We start from the raw sequence: 21,666 nt of genomic DNA, 5'->3' as shown, positions 1-21,666 counted from the left end.
TCATCATCTGAGGCCCTCCTTGAGAGGTCTGAGGGTGGCGACAAGAGAACGGGGCCTTCTCTGTGGTGGCTCCCCGTCTGTGGAATGCTCTCCCCAGGAAAATCCGCCTGGCGCCTTCATTATACACCTTTAGGCGCCAGGCAAAAAGGTTCCTTTTTAACCAGCCCTTTGGGTGATCTGATTTACATCCTATGCTTTTTTTGTGGGGGTTCGTCTGAGCGAACTACAGCGTGGAAGGGAGGGGCCCTACAAAGGGAGGGGCCCGCCCCGCAGGCTCGGCGCTGCCCCTGCCGCCGGCCTTACCGTCATCCTGGGAGGAGTCTTCTTCCTCCAGGCGCTCCTTCTCGCTGCTCTCCACGCCCGAAGTGTGGGAGCTGCCGTGGCTGGTCAGGGAGCTGCAGGCCCTCAGTTTGTGGTGGGCGGAGGGCAGCAGGAAGTCCTCCTCGCCCCCCTGCTCGCCCCTGGGTTTGGGGTCAGCCTCGATTCCCGACGTGTGCGAGCTGCTGTGGCTGGCGGTCGAGAGGCGAGAGAGGCACTTGTGCTTCATGCTCCCGGAGCTGCTGCCGCTCGCGCGGGAACGCTTCTCCATCTGGTCCATTTCCAGGTCACTGATATAGGACTCGCGGTACTGTTTCTTCTCTGGGGAGGAAAGCCGGGGAGAGTCAGGGGAGAGACACGGCACCACACCCCTTTCTTTCTCCAGCCGCCAGCTGGGTTATCAACTGGAATCAATTTGATTCCCTGCCGCATTGGTACCTATTTATCTACTTGCAGTGGTGTGCTTTCCAACTGATAAGGACTTCCCTGGCTTTTTTCTGGCCAATGTAGGACCAGTCTGGATGGTTAGCCTTGGTGAAGACTTGACGTTTTTATCCCCCCAAAAGTATTTGATGGAGTTCCACTGAAACGAGGTTGCATTTTAATGATTTAATGTTGTATTTTAATCTTGTTTTTTAAGCTGTATTTCAATCAATTGTTTTTATATTTGGTGTCAGCCGCCCTGAGCCCGCTCTTGGCTGGGGAGGGCGGGGTATAAATAAAATTTTATTATTATTATTATTATTATTATTATTATTATTATGTTGGCAGGAGCTGGGACAGAGCAATGGGAGCTCACCGCGTCACAGGGATTCAAACCGCCAACCTTCTGATCGGCAAGCCTGAGAGGCTCAGGGTTTTAGACCACAGCGCCACCTGAGTCCCTTTACTTTTTACCTTTATTTCCCTTTACAACTCAACCAAGGGCCCCCCCAATAATCTCACAGCTCCTCCATGTCCCCCCATCCCTAGAAAAGGGGGCAACAGTGGCTTCCGTTCCCACAGCTGCACTTTTAAACTCAGCAGACATCAGCTTCCTGTTCTCCTGGCTGCTCAAAACCTTGTGGACCAGCATCCTTGGCAGGCAGGAGACACAGGCTGAAGCAAAGAAGGGCCGAGACAGGGCAGTTCCTACCTTCGCTCTCCTCCAGCTTCCTGATCTGCCGCAAGACGGGCTGCAGGTTCATGTAGAGGCGGTGGCTGTTGCTCAGGAGCTGCAGGAGGTGCCGCGAGCGCAAGGGGCAGGCGGTGTAGTAGGTGAGCTTGCGGGCAGAGGGCAAGCCGTCAGGCAGGATCTCGAACCTCTTGCCCTGCGGAGAGAAAGGAACGCATTCGGGAGTCAGCTGGGGCCTGGAGACCGAATGCTGCTGTGAGATTCAGGATGCAAAAATGAAAGCACTTCTTTTTTTTTTTATAAAATATTTATTGAAATTTTACAAAAACATAGATTTACAAAATACAAAAAGAAAAAAAAACCATACAAAAATACATAAAAAAGAAAAAAGAAAGATAAGCATACAAAGTACAAAAAAACGAATAGATACAAAAGAGTTAAAAACAAACCCATTTTTGTAACTTTAAACTCATTAGCTTGTTTCCTTGACCTCCTCACACCTCCCCTTTTTGTGTTCCCATTTAAATAATCAAATCAGCAAATCCTTACCCTCTTTCGTTTATCTTAACTCTATATCTTAACATATTATAGCTCTATATTTTCATCCATTATCAACTCATTTTTGCATATTCTCACTAACTTTGTTGCTAGTGCCTCTTATATTCAATCCAACATCATTTTTAACATTCATTAATTTTACAGTATTTCTGAAGATAGTCTTTAAATTTCTTCCAATCTTCTTCCACCAACTCTTCTCCCAGGTCTCGGATTCTGCCAGTCATTTCCGCCAATTCCATATAGTCCATCACCTTCATCTGCCACTCTTCCAGAGTGGGTAAATCTTGTGTCTTCCAATACTTTGCAATGAGTATTCTTGCTGCTGTTGTTGCATACATGAAGAAAGTTCTGTCCTTCTTTGGCACCAATTGGCCGACTATGCCCAGGAGAAAGGCCTCTGGTTTCTTCAGGAAGGTATATTTAAATACCTTTTTCATTTCATTATAGATCATCTCCCAGAAAGCCTTAATCTTTGGGCACGTCCACCAAAGGTGAAAGAATGTACCTTCATTTTCTTTACATTTCCAACATTTGTTATCGGGCAAATGATATATTTTTACAAGCTTGACTGGTGTCATGTACCACCTGTATATCATTTTCATAATATTCTCTCTTAAGGCGTTACATGCTGTAAATTTCATACCGGTGGTCCACAACTGTTCCCAGTCCGCAAACATAATGTTATGACCAATATCTTGTGCCCATTTAATCATAGCAGATTTAACCATTTCATCCTGCGTATTCCATTTCAACAGCAAGTTATACATTCTTGAAAGTATCTTAGTTTTGGGATCTAACAATTCTGTTTCCAATTTTGATTTTTCCACCTGGAAGCCAATTTTTTTGTCCAAATAAAAATGAAAGCACTTCTGTACGCAGCGCAGAGTTAAACTGTGGAACTCCCTCCTGCAGTGATATCCCCCAACTTGGACTTGACTTTGAAGAACTGCTGTAGACAAATGAAAACGCGGGCAGCGTCCGAATTATGAGCAGTGGAATGAAAACAATGATGAGGCAGAGGGCCTTCTCGGTGGTGGCGCCCGCCCTGTGGAACGCCCTCCCCTCAGATGTCAAGGAAATAAACAACTACCTGAGTTTTAGAAGACATCTGAAGGCAGCCCTGTTTAGGGAGGTTTTTAATGACTGATGTTTTAATGTATTTTTAATATTTTGTTGGAAGCCTCCCAGAATGGCTGGGGAAACCCAGTCAGATGTGCGGGGTATGTATGTATAAATAAATAAATATTATTATTATTATTATTATTATTATTATTATTATTACTGAGGTTAATTTGTATTAGATTAAAGTATGTCATATAAAACAGTAGGTATAAGGTGGACTAAAAACACCATGGAACTAAGGGTGGGGAGTCAACAATTTTAAGAAAAACATATACAGTTGTACCTTGGAAGTCAAACGGAATCCGTTCCAGAAGTCTGTTCAACATCCAAAACATTCAGAAACCAAAGCACTGCTTATGATTGGCTGCAGAAAGCTCCTGCAGCCAATTGGAAGACGCGCCGGACATTTGGCTTCCGAAAATCGTTTGAAAACCGGAACACTCACTTCTGGTTTTTGATTGCTCGGGAGCCGAAATGTACGAGTTCCAAAGCATTCAGCAACCAAGGTACGACTGTATTGAAATATACCGTATTTTTTGCTCTATAAGACTCACTTTTTCCCTCCTAAAAAGTAAGGGGAAATGTGTGTGCATCTTATGGAGCGAACGCAGGCTGCGCAGCTATCCCAGAAGCCAGAACAGCAAGAGGGATTGCTGCTTTCACTGCACAGCGATCCCTCTTGCTGTTCTGGCTTCTGGGATTCAGAATATTTTTTTTCTTGTTTTCCTCCTCCAAAAACTAGGTGCGTCTTGTGGTCTGGTGCGTCTTATAGAGCGAAAGATACGGGTAAGTAAATTTGCAAAACCTGTGAAAATTAATACAAAATTATGTCCTTAAAAAAAAAAAAAAGAGGATTAGACAAATTTGTGGAGGAGAGGGCTGCCAATGGCGACAGATGAACTAAGCTACAGTAGGAAGGAAAAATGTACATTTTTTGCTGCACCCACTCTTCCTGCTGGCCCTGCCTCCTGCTGGGATGTGGCCCTTAGATGCCTTTTCAGAGAGGAATGTGGCCCTCGGGGGGAAGGGTCCTTGTGGCACCTGCTTTTTGGGAGACTCTGCAAGAATCCTGCTCTTCTTCAGCCTTTGAAGGCCAATTCAGTCTTCCAAGGAAGACTTATATCAGCTGCCTGCCTCAGCAGAGCTGACTTGGGTTTTTTTTTAACACTTTTGGCTGCTCTGTTTTATTTGTTGATGCTTTATTATTCTGTAAGTATTTTATCGCAAGCAGCTTTGAGAGGGTTTTTATTTCTTGCCAGGAAGTGGAGCTCGTAAAAGAAGAACAAAACAAAAAATAGAAGCTTTGGATATGCGAGGCCCCAAATCAAAGTGCTGCAGAGCTTGCTAGCGGTGTTGAATCTTTAAAAAAACAAGGCAGCCTCTCCAAGGCGCTGCCTTGAAATTATCTTTATTTGTTAAAGGTGGCTTCGAAGCAGTTTACCAAAGACCGCACTGCACTGTTAAAATGCAGGATTTAAAATACGCTGTAATTAAAAAGCACTGCTTCTCAGATGCGTCAGCAGAAAAACAACGACGACGATCCAGTCCAATACTAAAACCCAGAAACTTTACAGTTCTGGTCGCCTCACCTTAAAAAGGATATTGTAAAGTTAGGAGAGGTTCAGAAAAGGGAAGCCAAGATGATCCAAGAGATCGGGCAATTCCCCTGAGAGGAAAAGTTTCAGCATTTGGGGTTTATTAGTTTAGGAAAAAGGCGAAGGAGAAGCGACGTGACAGAAGTTTATAAAACTATGCATGGCAGAGAGAAAGTGGACAGAGAAACGTTTCTCTCCCTCTCTCGCAACGCTGGAACTCCTGGATGTTTGATGAAGCTGAACGTTGGAAAATTCAGGACAGATAAAAGAAAGGAGTTCTTTGCGCAAACTACGGAACTTCCTCCAACTTTAAAAGAGGATTAGACCTCTTTCTTTCTCCTCGCCACCGTCGGCTCATAAGGTGGCCATCATGGTGTTCAAACGCTATGTTGAGATTGGCTGAGTTGCCTATATTTCCTTTGGACCACATGTGGGCAAGCTGGTAGCGACTGCAGGTAAAGGTAAAGGACCCCTGGACGGTTAAGTCTAGTCAAAGGCGACTATGGGGTTGCGGCGCTCATTTCACTTACAGGCTGAGGGAACTGGCATTTGCCCACAGACAGCTTTCCAGGTCATGTCCCACCTGGAAGCCTTCTGCCAGCACCTGAGCACAACAGCATCCATCACCCCACTTGCGATTCCCAGCAACCCATATCCTGGGTCACACAGCCTCCAACAGGGCAAGCAGAGCATTGCTATGGGGGCTGGTACCCACCGACAGTCTTATCCTCCATGAATTTGTCTAATCCTCTTTTAAAACCATCCAATTCAGTGAATAATAATAATAATAATAATAATAATAATAATAATAATAATAATTTGTTATTTATTTCATAGAATCATAGAATCATAGAGTTGGAAGAGACCACAAGGGCCATCGAGTCCAACCCCCTGCCAAGCAGGAAACACCATCAGAGCACTCCTGACGTATGGTTGTCAAGCCTCTGCTTAAAGACCTCCAAAGAAGGAGACTCCACCACACTCCTTGGCAGCAAATTCCACTGTCGAACAGCTCTTACTGTCAGGAAGTTCTTCCTAATGTTTAGGTGGAATCTTCTTTCTTGTAGTTTGGATCCATTGCTCCGTGTCCGCTTCTCTGGAGCAGCAGAAAACAACCTTTCTCCCTCCTCTATGTGACATCCTTTTATATATTTGAACATGGCTATCATATCACCCCTTAACCTCCTCTTCTCCAGGCTAAACATGCCCAGCTCCCTTAGCCGTTCCTCATAAGGCATCGTTTCCAGGCCTTTGACCATTTTGGTTGCCCTCCTCTGGACACGTTCCAGTTTGTCAGTGTCCTTCTTGAACTGTGGTGCCCAGAACTGGACACAGTACTCCAGGTGAGGTCTGACCAGAGCAGAATACAGTGGCACTATTCCTTCCCTTGATCTAGATGCTATACTCCTATTGATGCAGCCCAGAATTGCATTGGCTTTTTTAGCTGCCGCGTCACACTGTTGGCTCATGTCAAGTTTGTGGTCAACCAAGACTCCTAGATCCTTTTCACATGTACTGCTCTCAAGCCAGGTGTCACCCATCTTGTATTTGTGCCTCTCATTTTTTTTGCCCAAGTGCAATACTTTACATTTCTCCCTGTTAAAATTCATCTTGTTTGTTTTGGCCCGGTTCTCTAATCTGTCAAGGTCGTTTTGAAGTGTGATCCTGTCCTCTGGGGTGTTAGCCACCCCTCCCAGTTTGGTGTCATCTGCAAATTTGATCAGGATGCCCTTGAGTCCATCATCCAAGTCGTTGATAAAGATGTTGAATAAGACCGGGCCCAAGACAGAACCCTGTGGCACCCCACTAGTCACTCTTCTCCAGGATGAAGAGGAACCATTGATCAGCACCCTTTGGGTTCAGTCAGTCAGCTGCCCATCTGACTGGGTAGCCCCAGCCACCCTGGGAGGCTTCCAGCAAAATATTCAAACACAAAATCCTCAAATGATAAAAACCTCCCTGTAGCTCTTGAAGGACAATTAATCCTTGCACATAAAAAAGGTAAAGGACCCCTGATGGTTAAGTCCAATCAAAGGTGACTATAGGGTTGCGGCGCTAATCTCGCTTTCAGGGCGAGGTAGCTGGTGTTTGTCCACAGATAGCTTTCCAGGTAATGTGGCCAGCAGCACTAAACCGCTTCTGACGCAACGGGATACTGTTACAGAAGTCAGAGCACATGGAAACGCCGTTTACTTTCCTGCTGCAGTGGTACCTATTTATCTGCTTGCATTAGTATGCTTTCAAAATGCTAGGTTGGCAGAAGCTGGGACAGAGCAACAGGTGCTCACCCCATTGTGCGGATTCGAACTGCCAACCTTCTGATCAGCAAGCCCAAGAGGCTTACTGGTTTAGACCACAGCGCCGGTAGCGATTGTGGATGTTCTTGATCAGAACAGGGCACTAGCAGGTGGTCCCTGCAGAGGTGTCAGAAGGTAAGCTACGCCCTTCGAGCGCATGCAGCTGACTGACTCTGTTCTCAAGTTTCCTCGTCAAAAGTATGCGAGAGCTGCTTGGGAGAAGGGAAACATGAACGAGAAGCGGAAAACTACCAGATGGACACAAAAAAAAATCGAAGCAAGGAAGAAGAAAGCCAAGATGTCAGATTTTGATCGTTACAAGGTCATGAAGGCCAAGAAAACGAGAAACAGAATCATCAAGCACAAAGTGAAGAAGCTGCAAAAGGCTCCTCCTCCCCAAAAGGCACAAATTGTCAGCAAATAAAATTTCATTTTCATGCGCACCTAAAAAAAGAAAGAGGATTAGAGAAATTACTGCTAGGCTAGCAGGAGCTGGGACAAAGCAACGGGAGCTCACTCCGTTGTGGGGATTCGAACCACGGACCTTCTGATCGGCAAGCCCAAGAGGCTCAGTGGTTTAGACCACAGCGCCCCCCCATGTCCCTTGCACATAACCACGCGCTGTTTAGAGAAATACTTTCTTTTGTATTTTCTTCACATTACACTCTCTGGTCGTGTCCCCGCTTTACTTGTCTTCCCCCCAGCCAAACTAAGCCTTTCCAAAAAAAGATGTTACCTTGCCTCACCGTCCTTCCCCCTTGACCCTTTCCGTACAATCTCCATTTTGAGGTGAAGCGATTGGAACTGCACGCTGTTACCCCAAGCGTGCGCCCCAAGAAAACTCGTCGTGCAAATCCGTGCCACAGGCAGAATATTCGCGAGGAACTGAGCAGCGAATCTGACTTTGGTGTCTCCCTACTCACCACAAACACGAGTTTCCCCACGTTCGTCCAAGGGAAGTCATAAAGCAACTGCCTTTCGCTGTTGACATTCTGGGAAGGAAGAAAAGGGGGGGAGAGAGACAACGACAATCATTATATTTATTACCTGCCCTTCCCTAGCATGCCTCATGGTGGCTAACGGCAATGTGAAACTAAAAAAGTTAAAGCAGATTACAATCACAGGAACAGGCCCTGAAAACACACGTCTCAGGCGCCAGGGATGTGTCTTCAGCGTACAATGAAAGACGCACCTCCGTGGGGAGGAATTTCCACAGGTTAGGGGCCACCACACAGAAGACCCTCTCCTGGGCTGCCGCCACCACGGCTGTGAACTTCTGAGGGAGTTGGGGCTACCGAGAGACCCCTCTGATGATTTTAACAGCCAAGGGGGTCTGTAGGGAAGGGGTTTTTCCAGCTATTTGGGGCCTAAGTTGCTCAGGGGTTTAAAGACAGGTATGAGTAGCTTGAACTGGGTGCAGAAATGAACTGGCAGCCATGATAAAGGTAAAGGGACCCCTGACCATTAGGTCCAGTCGTGGCCGACTCTGGGGTTGCGGCGCTCATCTCGCTTTATTGGCCGAGGGAACCGGCATACAGCTTCCGGGTCATGTGGCCAGCATGACTAAGCCGCTTCTGGCGAATCAGAGCAGCGCACGGAAACGACGTTTACCTTCCCGCCGGAGCGGTACCTATTTATCTACTTGCACTTTGACGTGCTTTCAAACTGCTAGGTTGGCAGGAGCAGGGACTGAGCAATGGGAGCTCACCCCGTCGCGGGGATTCGAACCGCCGACCTTCTGATCAGCAAGTCCTAGGCTCTGTGGTTTAACCCATAGCGCCACCCGCGTCCCGGCAGCCACGATAGCTGAATATATTTACCATTTGCAGAATTTTACAATATAAAATGGGAGGTTCAAGGCAGGCAGCCAAGTAGGAGAACGACTGCAAAGTGTTTGTGTGTGTGTGTTATCCCACGGGAGCAGAAATGCCGGTGGTCTTTTTTTCCTAAAAAGGTACATCTTTTCTAAAAAGGTACATCTGTGCACATCTTAGGTTTCAGAAAACTCTCCCCATCTCTTTCTGCAGATCTACTCTCCAAAACCTGGACTCTCCAGCATGGAGACGAGTTACCTGCTTTCAGGCAAGCCTCAAAACTCAGAAGGACTGTGAATCATCATCCCCCACCCCGGAAATCCACACCCCAGATTCCATGCAGAGTTTAGCCTGCTGAAAGCAAGCCGGCTTAAGTCTGGGAAAGCAAGAAGCCATCTCAAAGGTATGTAATGTTTTGGAGGCACGTACCTGGAATATCTGGATGCCTCGAGTGGTAATCCCTAGTGTGAGGGAGGCCTCGATTTCCTTCTTGTCCTGCGAGAAAGAAATGATAATGACTCTTTTTGCCCTTTTACAAAGCCCTCACCTCGCACACACAATTCGAACGGCTGTTTTACTTGGGAAAAGGAGCGTTCAGACATGGAGAAAAAAGAGAGGGGCCCTGATTCTTCAGAGCAAGGTTGTGTGTGGATTAACAGAGCATCGTTCCCCAACCCAGATGTTTCGGACTACAACTCCCATCAGCACCAGCTAGCACAAGAGCCACACCTCGCTGGCTTCCCTCACACTCCCGTTCCAAATTCTAGCTATCGCTGGTTACTTATAAAGCCCTGAAGGATCTGGGGCCGTAAATCCTCAAAGAAGCACCTCTCCACTACCCAGCCGTGCTCGCTGGGGGTGATGGGAATTGTAGTTCAAAACATCTGTAAGGCATCAGGTTAGCCAAGGGTGCCCTCTATTGGCCAGTGCCTGGATTTGAAGATTGGTCTGGGAGATGTTTGCTTGCTGCTAGCGCCCCAGCTTTTCACAGAAACACAGAACAGCAGGGTTGGAAAGGACCCCAAGTCCTCTAGCACGACCCCCTGTGATTTTGCAACACCCCCCGCTCTGAAATGCAGCTGTCCTCCAGAAGAGAGGGCTAAAGCCTGGTGGCCAGGATGAATAATGGCCTCCGTCATCAGACCTTGCAACCTTATTATTATTATTATTATTATTACAGTGGTACCTCTGGTTGCGAACAGGATCCGTTCCGGAGCCCCGTTCGCAACATGAGCGTCTGCGCGTGTCGCGATTTGCCGCTTCTGCGCATGACATCACTTTGAGCGTCTGTGCATGTGGTGAAACCTGGAAGTAACCCTTTCTGGTACTTCCGGGTTACCGTGGGACACAACCTGAAAACACGTAACCTGAACCGAACGTAACAAGAGGTATGACTGTATTATTATTGTTGTTGTTGTTGTTGTTTATATACCACCCTATACCTGGTGGTGTCAGGGTGGTTTACAGAAAAGATCACAACATATATAATCAAAATAAAAACAACAACCCAATTAACACCCCCCCAAAAAAGAGCCACATTTTAAAAGAGTATAGGATGTCCATCAGATCAACCAAAGGACTGTTTAAAAAGGAACTTTTTTGCCTGGCACCTAATGGTGTGTAATGAAGGCGTCAGGCAAACTTCCCTGGGGAGAGCATCCTACAGACGGGGAGCCACCACAGAGAAGGCCCCGTTCTCGTGTTGCCACCCTCCGGACCTCTAGAGGAGGAGGCACACGAATAAGGGCCTCAGAAGATGATCTCAGGGTCTGGGTAGGTTCATATGGAAAGAGGAGGTCCTGGAGGTATTGCGGTCCTGTGCCGTTTAAGGCTTTATAGGTCAAAACCTATTGTTTTGGGGCCAGGAGGGGGAGGGAGAGAGAATAATGACCAGGGACACAAAATCTTTTTCGCCTTCCCAAATGGAGGACACAAACGGATCAGCGGCTCTTGTCTTGCCTAACTGCACCCGTTCGATTCTGCCTCCCCCGTACCTTATACAATCTATAATAATGCACGGCCACGTCATCGAGGCGGACAGCTTCCTTGATGTACTTCAGATGGGCCTCGGAGGCCGTCAGGGCGCACTGGTCCTTGTGCATGATGGGAATGTGCTTCAGGATGTAGTCCTTCCCTCTCTTTGCCACTACCTGCCGAGAGAGAGAGAGAGAAGGGGTGCTGAGTGTTAATTGCGCCTGGCTGGGAATCTCAGGTTTGCTAGGTGAAATAACAGTGGACCAGAGACGACTTGACACAGCCTTCCCCAATCCCAGTGGCCTCCAGTTGCTTCTAACTGGAGCAAGCCTGCAAGTTATGCGGGGGTTATGTTCTGGGGATGCCATCCAAAGCCAATACAGCACAGACTCAAAACACATGGCAAGTGGGACTGCCAAAGTCATTTCCCCCAGAACCTTCACCCTTTCCATATTTTTTTTTCCTGCCACGTGCGTCAAAATAAATTGAAATACTTTATTGTCATACTTTATTGTCACTTCTACAACTTCTATACAGTGAGATTACATGAGCACCCCCCACTCAGCTCTCTTAGTCTTAATTCCCCTCATTTACTGACAGTTGCCCTGTTGTTATCTTTTCATTCAGCAGCCGAACAGCCCACGGATAGAAGCTGTTCTTTACCCTGTTGGTGCAACTAATCGTGCTTCTATATCTTCTGTGAATCATCCCTGAGAATTTTCCTCAGTCTCCTGAGGCAACCTTCTTCTGCGATGTCATCCTGCGGATTCACGGGACAGCCCATAATATTCACCACCCTCTGTAGGCACTTCCTATCAGTTGATGTCAAACCAGCGTACCACACCGTGATGCAGTTGGAAAGGACACTTTCTATTGTGGACCGGTAGAAGGAGATCGTCAAATGTTGATTGACATCGTTCTTTCGCAATACTCTGAGGAGATGGAGTCTCTGTTGGGCTTTCTTAAACACCTGGGTTGTATTGATCTTCCAAGTAAGGTCTTCACTGAGATAAATGCGCACAAGTTAAATGCGTGCACTTGCAGGCTTACTGTACGACCCCAGCCAACATCTCTGATAGCCAGGAATTATGGGAGTTGTAGTTCAGCACCATCTGGAGGGGCGCAAGTCCTCAACTACCTGTCTTAGGGAACACCTCTTCCCAGAGGTTCTTCTCCTTTCCTTTAAAAGAGCAGCAGAAGTCTTCTCCAGCATAAAGGTAAAGGGACCCTTGAACATTAGGTCCAGTCGTGGCCGACTCTGGGGTTGCGCGCTCATCTCGCTTTATTGGCCAAGGGAGCCGGCGTACAGATTCCGGGTCATGGGGCCAGCAGGACTGAGCCGCTTCTGGCGAACCAGAGCAGCACATGGAAACGCCGTTTACCTTCCCGCCGGAGCGGTACCTATTTATCTACTTGCACTTTGACGTGCTTTCAAACTGCTAGGTTGGTAGGAGCTGGGACCAAACAACAGGAGCTCACTCCGTCGCGGGGATTCGAACCGCCGACCTTCTGATCGGCAAGTCCTATGCTCTGTGGTTTAACCCACAGCGCCACCCGCGTCCCCTCTTCACCAGCTTACCTCCCTTTTTCTAAATTCACAAATACGAGTGTCTACAGCAAGGCTTTCAGCGTGTAAATAAACGTTTGCAATTCTCAACAGCGTTGCTTTGGGGGAAGCAAGCGGCTTTATTTATCTATCGCACAGTTTCAGCTGGTTAAAACTGCACAAATTAAATGCACACAAGGTTTTTTTTCCCCCAGTGTGGAAAGAGCTTATCTACCTTGCTTGCCGTGCAAAGCCCTCTCGGGGTGCTGGCTCTGGAAGAATGGGCACGGTCACACGAGATCTCGCAAGAGCATCCTGGAGATGGTGCGCTGAGCAAGCCGTACCAGGTGAGCAAGGCACAGAGCAAAAAGGATGGCTTTAAAGATTTCTCCCTTGCTTTTGGGCAAGGCCCACTCAGCACGCCAGCTCCAGAAGGGCAAGCATCCTTGTGAAGGGATACTTCTATAATAATGCACGGCATTATTCAAGTATGTGGGGGGCTCCCTGGTCCTGAATGGGGTAACTGTGCCCCTGAAGGACCAGGTGCGCAGCCTGGGAGTCATTTTGGACTCACAGCTGTCCATGGAGGCGCAGGTTAATTCTGTGTCCAGGGTGGCTGTCTACCAGCTCCATCTGGTACGCAGGATGAGACCCTCCTTGCCTGCGGACTGTCTCACCAGAGTGGTGCATGCTCTAGTTATCTCCCACTTGGACTACTGCAATGCGCTCTATGTGGGGCTACCTTTGAAGGTGACCCGGAAACTGCAATTAATCCAGAATGCGGCAGCTAGACTGGTGACTGGGAGCGGCGGCCGAGACCACATAACTCCGGTCTTGAAAGACCTACACTGGCTCCCAGTACGTTTCTGAGCACAATTCAAAGTGTTGGTGCTGACCTTTAAAGCCCTAAATGGCCCCGGTCCAGTATATCTGAAGGAGCATCTCCACCCCCATCGTTCAGCCCGGACACTGAGGTCCAGCAGCTCAGAGGGCCTTCTGGCGGTTCCCTCACTGCAAGAAGTGAGGTTACAGGGAACCAGACAGAGGGCCTTCTCGGTAGTGGTGCCCGCCCTGTGGAACGCCCTCCCTTCAGATGTCAAGGAAATAAACAACTATCTTACTTTTACAAGACATCTGAAGGCAGCCCTGTTTAGGGAAGTTTTTAATATTTAATGCTGTATTGTTTTTAACACTTGATTGGAAGCCGCCCAGAGTGGCTGGGGAAACTCAGCCAGATGGGCGGGGTATAAATAATAAATTATTATTATTATTATTATTATTATTATTATTATTATTATTATTATTATTATTATTATTATTTCCCTTTTTGTGTACATGTGGGACCCCTGGAACCAAACCCCTACACAAGATGCCATTGCACTGTTCATTCAGGGGCTGGGGAACGACAAGGCTGTTTATGCAACCCAGAGCATGCATTACCTAAAATGCAGAATTTGGGTTCTGGGGTATCTGCGTGCAACAGAACAATTACATGTTTATATTCCTCCTGGAGAGTGAAGGTACAGAGGGTGCTTTTTTTGCTAAGAGGCCTTTTAGACTCTGGAATGTGTTTTCATTTCAGAATGCCTGTCTCATCCCAGCGGTTGTGTCTGCTATCTGAAGTCTGAGTTGCTGCTCGCCCCCCCCCCCCTAATGCAGAGGAGATGCTAAACACTCCTGGGTGCTTAAAATGGAAACAGTGAGTCAACCTTGCTGCAAGCGTGCAATCCTCTTAGCCGGCACGTTTGCAGTGAGGGCTGGCTTGGGAGTTGGATGAACTTGAAGCCTGAGACGGGTCGGTCAAACACACCAAGCCGCCCTTTCGCCTTGCGCCAATATCCACAGGGAGGCCTCAACAGGCACGACATGGTCGCTGCCAGCTTACTCGCACAACGCTGCAGTTGTGTAGGTAAATCCTGCGAAAGTTGCAGGTCTGCTGTGTTTTATTGGTGTGTCACAGAATCGTAGAGTTGGTTGACTTTATGGGATTGGCAGAATTGACTGGCAGAATCCGTGACCAGGGAGAAGAATCGGCAGAAGAAGAATGGAAGAAATTCAAAGACTATTTGCAAAAATATTGTAATATTAAGGAATATTGAGTGATGTTGGATTGAAATTAAGGGGTTATCAGCTGTAATGGTAGAAAAGAATATGAAAAAATAGTTCTTTTTTTTTGTATATAAGTAAAAAGTATAAGTTACAATAATTTAAGAAGATGGATAGAAAATAAGGTTTTTAGCTGTAATGCTATGAGATAAGGATTTGCTGGATGAACAATTTGAACTGGAATACAAGAAGGGGAGGCATGAGGAGGTCAGGGAAATATGTTATTGAGAAATAAGTTATGAAATTTATGTGTTTTTAATATTTTTTCTTTTTAATTTTTTTTCTTTTTTTCTTTGTTTGTATAAAATGGAAAATCTTAATAAATATTTTCTTAAAAAAAAAAAAGAATCGTAGAGTTGGAAGGGTCCCATAGCTGCCAACGTTTCCTTTTTTAAATTCCCTTATTGCAAACAGGATTCCTCGCAAGGAAAGGGAAAAGTTGACAGCTGTGAAGGGACCCCAAGGGCCATCTAGTCCAACCCCCTGCCAGGAGAGCTAGCTTGGCCCTGCAACCATGGGTGCCTGGGGCCACGGGTGTCATGCAGCGTGCATGGCCCGGGCACTGAAATTTGTGGATGCCCGGCCCCAATCATGGGGAATTTTGTTGGTTGCCCAGGCACCCGGGGAGCTGGCAGCTATGCCTCCTCTAAAGCGGGAATTTCAGCTAAAGCATCCATGACCGATGCGCCCCCCCCAACCTCTGCCGGAATCTCCTTTCTTGCAACTTGAAGCCATGGGTCGAGTCCTACCCTCCAGAGCAGGGGAAGACAAGCTGGTACAAGGTGCACACCTGGGTTTCCAAATGACCGTTCATCCACAGACAGACATACACAGCCAGGATAAATTTTATGGGTGGGAATTCCAAGGAGGAGCTGACTGACCGAAGGAGACGCAAGAGCATAGAACATGCAGAGGGAGCTGCCTTGTGCCCAGAAAGACTTATTGGTACGACTAGTTTAGTGTTGCCTACACTGACCGGCAGCACCTTCTCCAGGGCCCCGGCCTCACCTGGAGAAGCAAGTGCGTTGCCCCCGAGCCACACAGCCCTTCCTGAGAGCTACTGCCTTACAATACATTTAAAGCACTGCTATCCCGTTTTAAACAGCTATGGCCTCCTGCAAAGCATCCTGGGAGCTGTAGTTTGTTATGGGTGTTGAAAGTTGTTAAGAGACCCCCCCTTTCCCTGAATGAGCTACAATTCCCAGAGTGGCTTAAAAACCAACCCCTCTTCCCAGTGCCGGATTTACGTACAAGCTAAACAAGCTATAGCTTAGGGCCCCACTTTCTGCCCCCCCAATATACTTCTTCTTAATTGTATTTCAGTTCAACAATTACTTTGATAAAATACATATTTTGTTATGTGCAAATGGCATTAGATACCTATTAGGTCCATAAATTACCATATAGCATACCGTATTTTTCGCTCTATAGGACGCACCAGACCACAAGACGCACCTAGTTTTTGGAGGAGGAAAACAAGAAAAAAAAAATATTCTGAATCTCAGAAGCCAGAACAGCAAGAGGGATTTGCTGCGCAGTGAAAGCAGCAATCCCTCTTGCTGTTCTGGCTTCTGGGATAGCTGTGCAGCCTGCATTCGCCCCATAAGACGCACACACATTCCCCCTTACTTTTTAGGAGGGAAAAAGTGAGTCTTATAGAGCAAAAAATACGGTATATTCAACACACAAAAAGCAGCCAACAATTTGTTGTTGACAAAGGACAGCTGGACATATAAAGGGCCCCATTACCTTCAGGAGTTTAGGGCCAAATCAAACCTAAATCTGGCTCTGCCTCTTCCCAGGGAACTCTGGGAGTTGTAGTTCGGCGAGCTGAAAAGGGGGTTTCCTAACAAAGCTCAGCACCCTTAACGGACTACAGCTCCCAGAATTTTTCGAGGGAAGCAGTGACTGTAGTGCTTTAAACTGTGTTCCTTTTACTGTTGTTAGCCGCTCTGAGCCTGTCTTTGGCTGGGGAGGGCGGGATATAAATAAATTATTATTATTATTATTATTATTATTATTATTATTATTATTATTACCGTATTTTTCACCCCATAGGATGCACCGGCCCATAGGACGCATCAAGCTCTTCTCCCCGCAGTCCGCCTTCAGACCAGGTCTGGGGACAGCGGGAAGACACGCTGCGCCTCCCACCTGTCCCCGGAGCTTGTGGGGCAGGCAGCGGGGAGAAGCGCTCTTCTCCCCGCCGCCCGCCTTCAGATCAGGTCCGGGGACAGCAGGAAGACGTGCTGCATCTCCCAGCTGTCCCCGGAGCTTGCGGGGCTGGCGGCGGGGTCTCCCCGCCGTCAGCCTCCAAACCACTTCGGGAGACAGCGGGATGGCGGCGTTCCGCCTCCCTCTGTCCCCCGACCTTGTGGGGCTGGCGCTGGGGCTCTTCTGAAACCTTGAGAGCGAGAGGGGTCGGTGCGCACCGACCCCTCTCGCTCTCCAGGCTTCAGTGAAAGCCTGCATTCACCCCATAGGACGCACACACATTTCCCCTTCATTTTTGGAGGGGAAAAAGTGCGTCCTATAGGGCAAAAAATATGGTAAATGCAGGTTGGGAATGCAAACCACTGATGGACCCACGATCTGGCTGCGTATGAGGCAGCTTCCCATGTCCCTAGGAAGTTTGGAGGGCAGGGCAGGAAGGGCCACAGCGCAGGGGCAGAACTTGCAAGCAGAAGGTCGCAGGTTCAACCATAGAATTGTAGAGCTGGAAGGGACCCCTGAGGGTCATCTAGACCAACCTCTAAAATGGAGCAACATCCATGAACAGAGAGCCACCCAACCCTCAATGGCACCCCCAGGCAGGGTTGGGGAGAGCCTCCTGCCCAAAATCCTGTCGAGCTGCTGCCAGCCAGTGCGGGCAGCACTGAACTAGATGGACCAAGGGTCTCGGGCAGGTTCCTATGTTCACGCATCCAGTCCCCAAGCACTGCTATGGCTCCACCTCAGAGCCTGGCCGCTGCGAACGGAGCCGGCGAAAAACAAAACACCAAAACCAACAGGCGCATTGGCCATAGCTGTCAACCGTCCCTTATTTGGCGGGAAAGTCCCTTATCCCAGTGCCGTGTCCCGCTGCTGTCCCTTATTGATGATGTCCCTTAAATTTCCCGGGTTTCAAAGGAAGCAGCTCCTCTCCCTCCCTCCCTGCCGGCCAGGGAGGAGGGAGGCTCCAACTGGGTTGTTTGGCTGCGTTGCTCACCCAATAAGGAGTCTAAGAACGACTGGGGGGTGGAGCTTAAATGCCTTGTGCCGATTAAATCTGCCGCGTTGCTGGGGACTCGCCTTTGCTCAGCGCTTCCCAGCGGAGAGGTGACGGTGGTTTTCCTTGCTGCATCCCCTTTGCCGGATTGCTGCGCTGTGGGAACCACCGCTTGAGGCTTCGTTTGGCTGCTGCCTGGGCTTTCTGCCTTTGGCTCGGAGGGGCTTATAAGTTGAACATACCTGTGCCCAGAAAATCCCTTATTTTGGCTGCTGATCCCTTGTTTTCGAGGCTGCTGGTCCCTTATTTTCAAATCTGTAAGTTGACAGCTATGGCATTGTCGCTCTCCTCCGAGGGGAAAGCCAAAACAGACAGCGCCACCAGATTTCTGCAAAAGGCAACTCGATCCCAGCCAAGCTGGAAAGCCCCACTTCGGCATATTTTCCGGCTGACAGATGCACCCGCCCACAAACCCCTCGTGCCGTCTGGAACGGCTGGGAGGACGGGTGGCCTTCAGAGCTATGGCAACACAGCTTGTGTTTAGGCACCGGGGGAGAGATGAAGGGGATTGAGGGAGAGAGAGAGAGCCTGGGCTCGAAGGAAGAGGGTCTCCTACCCAGGCGGGGAAGTAGGCTTCGGGTTCGAAGTATTTGCCGTAGTGCTTGTTCCTTTTGAAGTTGCCCAGGTCGGCTTGCAGGGCGAAGGCTGCCAGCAGGAAATAGGCCTCCTCGCGAAGGAGGCTCTGCGAGCGGAGGACTTGCTTCCTCAGGTGCCAGTAATAATAGTAGCGGGCGGTTCGGTCACTGGAAGAAGAGAAAGAAAGGAAGGAAGAGGGACGTAAACGAAGAACGGCAGCAGAGAAAAGGACAGGCAGAAACCATGGATGTGTTTCGCTGGGGTCGGTTGCTTCTTCCTTGTAAACTTTTCATTATTATTATAATAATTTTTTTATTAGTATTTTCCACACAACAACACGAAAAATATCGAAAAATAACAATACACAAAACACAAAAACCGACATTAAAAAAACAAAAAACAAATCTATATCATACAAGTTAATAATATAAACACTAAAAAGAAAACAACAACAACAATTGACATGCAACTGTTTTATCAATAAGAACTCAGACGGAGCAGCTTTTAAAATAAATAAATTGTGGGCCACCATAAGGCCCACTTTTTCTTCCATGTGGCTCTTTGCCATGAAGGCTTTTGGAAACAATTTTCCTCTGCTCCCCCCCATCTCACAAAAAAAACCCCCTTCCCCATTACCTGATCAGCCGGCCGTTTTCCACGTAATACTGGACTCGGAAGTGAATGATCATGGGGGGCCCAAACTGGTCTATACCCTGCAACCAAAGGCAAAAATAAAGGATCAGCCTTCTGCTTGAGGCCGGGAGGGAGAAGGACCCCACTCCAGAAGACATCTTCTCCCTCACCCCCTAAGAATACTGAGCCCCAGCAGGAGCAGTGTGTTAATGCTGGAATGCATTTGGCGAAGGAGCAATTGTCGCCTTGGCAGCAAAGGTGCTGGGCTGATCTGGCTTTTTGCAAAAACAGTTTTCACCGCCAGCTACACTGGGAGGGTATAACCTGAGTTTCAGATCTGCCGGTAGCCTGAGCTTCAGGTTCAGTCTTGATCTGTGCCCTTTTCATTATCTGCTACCAGAAAACCAGACCCGACCTTTTGCTGCTTTGACATGAAACCCATCTGTCTGGAGGAGGAGACGGCAGCTGGATGCGGCCGCGCTGTCTTTCGGGGCCGCGGCTAACTCTCAGAGGTCCTTAAAGGCAATTTTCTGAGATGTCCCCCATACGCCGGCAATTTGTCTCAGGGGCAGGCTGGAGTTTCAACACCAAGCCGGCCTCGCCAGCTGAGGCTACAAGATGCTATATGTTTCCAAAGAGCCGGGCTTTGAACGGCTAAGCAGCTCAGAGCTCCCAGCCGTCCTTTCTTAGAGAGGGGAAGAAGATACTTTCTGTGTTGACTCTCATCTGGTTGTTCTAAAGCAGGCCTGGCCAAACTTGGCCCTCCAGATGTTTGGGGACTACAACTCCCATCACCCCTAGCTGACACGACCAGTGGTCAGGGATGATGGGATTTGTAGTCCCCAAACATCTGCATGGCCAAGTTTGGCCATGCCTGTTTAAAGCTCTGCAAACTGGCTTCAGATAATTTAAGCTTCTAATTACAACTCCTTTGCTCTGGGAAAAAGCATATTTGTTCCGGGATGTCAGAGAGCTCTCAAAGGTTGCTAAAATGAAGCCGCCGGTTCTTCCTGCTTAAATCTGGTGAGGATAAGGTGAAACAGGCGCTTCCGAGGGCCAGCTCACGCTACGGCAACGCAAGAACAAGCAAGAAGAGCTCGCCGGATCAGGCCAATGTCCCATTCGGGCCAGCCCAGATGCGCCTAGTGGGAAACCGGCCAGTGGGATCTGAGTGCAAGAGCATCATTCTCCCCTTCCTGCGGTTTCCGGCAATTGGGATTCAGGTGAAACCAGAGTCCTTACCTTACTGGCTTCTTTCTTCCACTCTTTCGGACAGTACTTGCAGAGCTTTTGGGACAGCTCCATATAGACGTGCTCATTGTCTGTGCCGTGGGAAGAAATGGGAAGCTGAGATTAGACAGCGGGCCTGTTGCAAGGACTTTCCCGACGTTCCTCTAAAAAGCAGGGACAATTCGGCACTCGCAGCCAAAAAGAACCACAGTATTGCAGTTCACAAAGGCAGCATTTTAGCAGTCTCTGCTGGGGGGGGGGGAACAGATTCCCCAACGAGCTGCTCTTTGTGGTACTTGCTTTCAAAATGTATTTTATAGTCGACTTTTGCAGTATATCTTTGCCCAGTGTTATTTTTAATATTTTTAAATAAAAATAGAGTTAATAAAAATATTTTAAAACAAAGATAAACACGCTTAGCTGGAAAATATTATTTTTTTTTTGCATATTTACTTGTTCCTGATAAGAAACAACATGGGAAACGGCACAGGGACAATGAGATGCCTTTCCCCCCAAGAGAGGTCTGCAAAACGCCTCATCCCTTTTAAGCGATACCCCAACGTCAAACTTCCTGTGCTTTTCATTTGATGCTGGTACGCTGAATGCTAACCCATCTCCTCTCGTGGCCAGGGATTCCCACCTTTCTCTTCCCCTCTTGTGCAACTAACTCTCTCTCCTTTCCACTTTAGGAACCAGCCACGGTTTAGGGCAGGGGTCAGCAAACGTTTTCAGCAGGGGGCCAGTAAACTGTCCCTCAGACCTTGTGGGGAGCCAGACTATATTTTGAAAAAAAAAATATGAATGAATTCCTATAACCCACAAATAACTTACGAGGTGCATTTTACCGTATTTTTCGCTCTATAGGACGCACCGGACCATAGGGCGCACATTGTTTTAGAGGGGGAGAACAAGAAATTTTTTTTCTCCCCCTCTCTCCTCAGCGCCCCTTCAGCGAGCCCATTTCTCCTCCCGCTTGGCTGAAGGGGCGCTGCGCAGCTCTCCCTCTTTGCTTAAGCCAGGAGAGTCTTGCTCTCCTGGCTTCAGCGAAAAGAACCTGAAGCCTGCGGAGCGCAGTGGGAACATGAACTGTGCTCCACAGGCGTCAGGCGGCTATCCCTGAAGCCTGGAGAGCGAGAGGGGTCGGTGCGCACTGACCCCTCTCGCTCTCCAGGCTTCAGTGAAACATTTCTGCCACCGCAGAAGCGCTCCCTCTGCGCTTCGGAGGCTTCGCGTTGCTATCGCTGAAGCCAAGGAGCCTGCACTTGCTCCATAGGACACACACACATTTCCCCTTCATTTTTGGAGAGGAAAAGTGCATCCTATAGAGCGAAAAATACGGTAAATAAAAGCACACATTGCACTCATGTAAAAACACCAGGCAGGCCCCACAAATAACCCAGAGATGCATTTTAAATAAAAGGACACATTCTAATCACGTAAAAACACGCTGATTCCTGGATCGTCCGCAGGCCGGATTGAGAAGGCGATTGGGCTGGATCCGGCCCCCGGGCCTTA

At 48.2% G+C, this 21,666-nt stretch overlaps 1 protein-coding gene and 1 long non-coding RNA gene across 3 annotated transcripts in view; one reads left to right on the top strand and one right to left on the bottom strand.

Annotated features, from left to right (window-relative positions):
* The window catches only part of FRMD6 (FERM domain containing 6), a 157,162-nt gene that overhangs the window by 14,667 nt on the left and 120,829 nt on the right, over nt 1-21,666 (bottom strand). For both annotated transcript variants that reach the window (XM_083614711.1, XM_083614710.1), the window contains 8 exons: nt 20,164-20,243; nt 18,925-19,001; nt 18,269-18,455; nt 10,813-10,968; nt 9,248-9,313; nt 7,928-7,996; nt 1,454-1,628; nt 304-639 (listed from right to left, as the gene is read on the bottom strand). In XM_083614711.1, coding sequence (XP_083470837.1) covers nt 304-639; nt 1,454-1,628; nt 7,928-7,996; nt 9,248-9,313; nt 10,813-10,968; nt 18,269-18,455; nt 18,925-19,001; nt 20,164-20,243 — 1,146 coding nt within the window. The remainder of the gene's footprint in view (nt 1-303; nt 640-1,453; nt 1,629-7,927; nt 7,997-9,247; nt 9,314-10,812; nt 10,969-18,268; nt 18,456-18,924; nt 19,002-20,163; nt 20,244-21,666) is intronic.
* On the top strand, nt 5,040-7,195 carry LOC310766315. Its single transcript, XR_014550054.1, has 2 exons — nt 5,040-5,137; nt 7,060-7,195. It is a non-coding gene; the product is annotated as an uncharacterized lncRNA (long non-coding RNA).

This window comes from Podarcis filfolensis, assembly GCF_964270895.1.
Source record: "Podarcis filfolensis genome assembly, chromosome: 1".
Classification (NCBI taxonomy): domain Eukaryota; kingdom Metazoa; phylum Chordata; class Lepidosauria; order Squamata; family Lacertidae; genus Podarcis; species Podarcis filfolensis.
The sequence above is the reverse complement of the archived record's forward strand: the minus strand, read 5'-3'. Positions and strand labels throughout refer to the sequence as shown.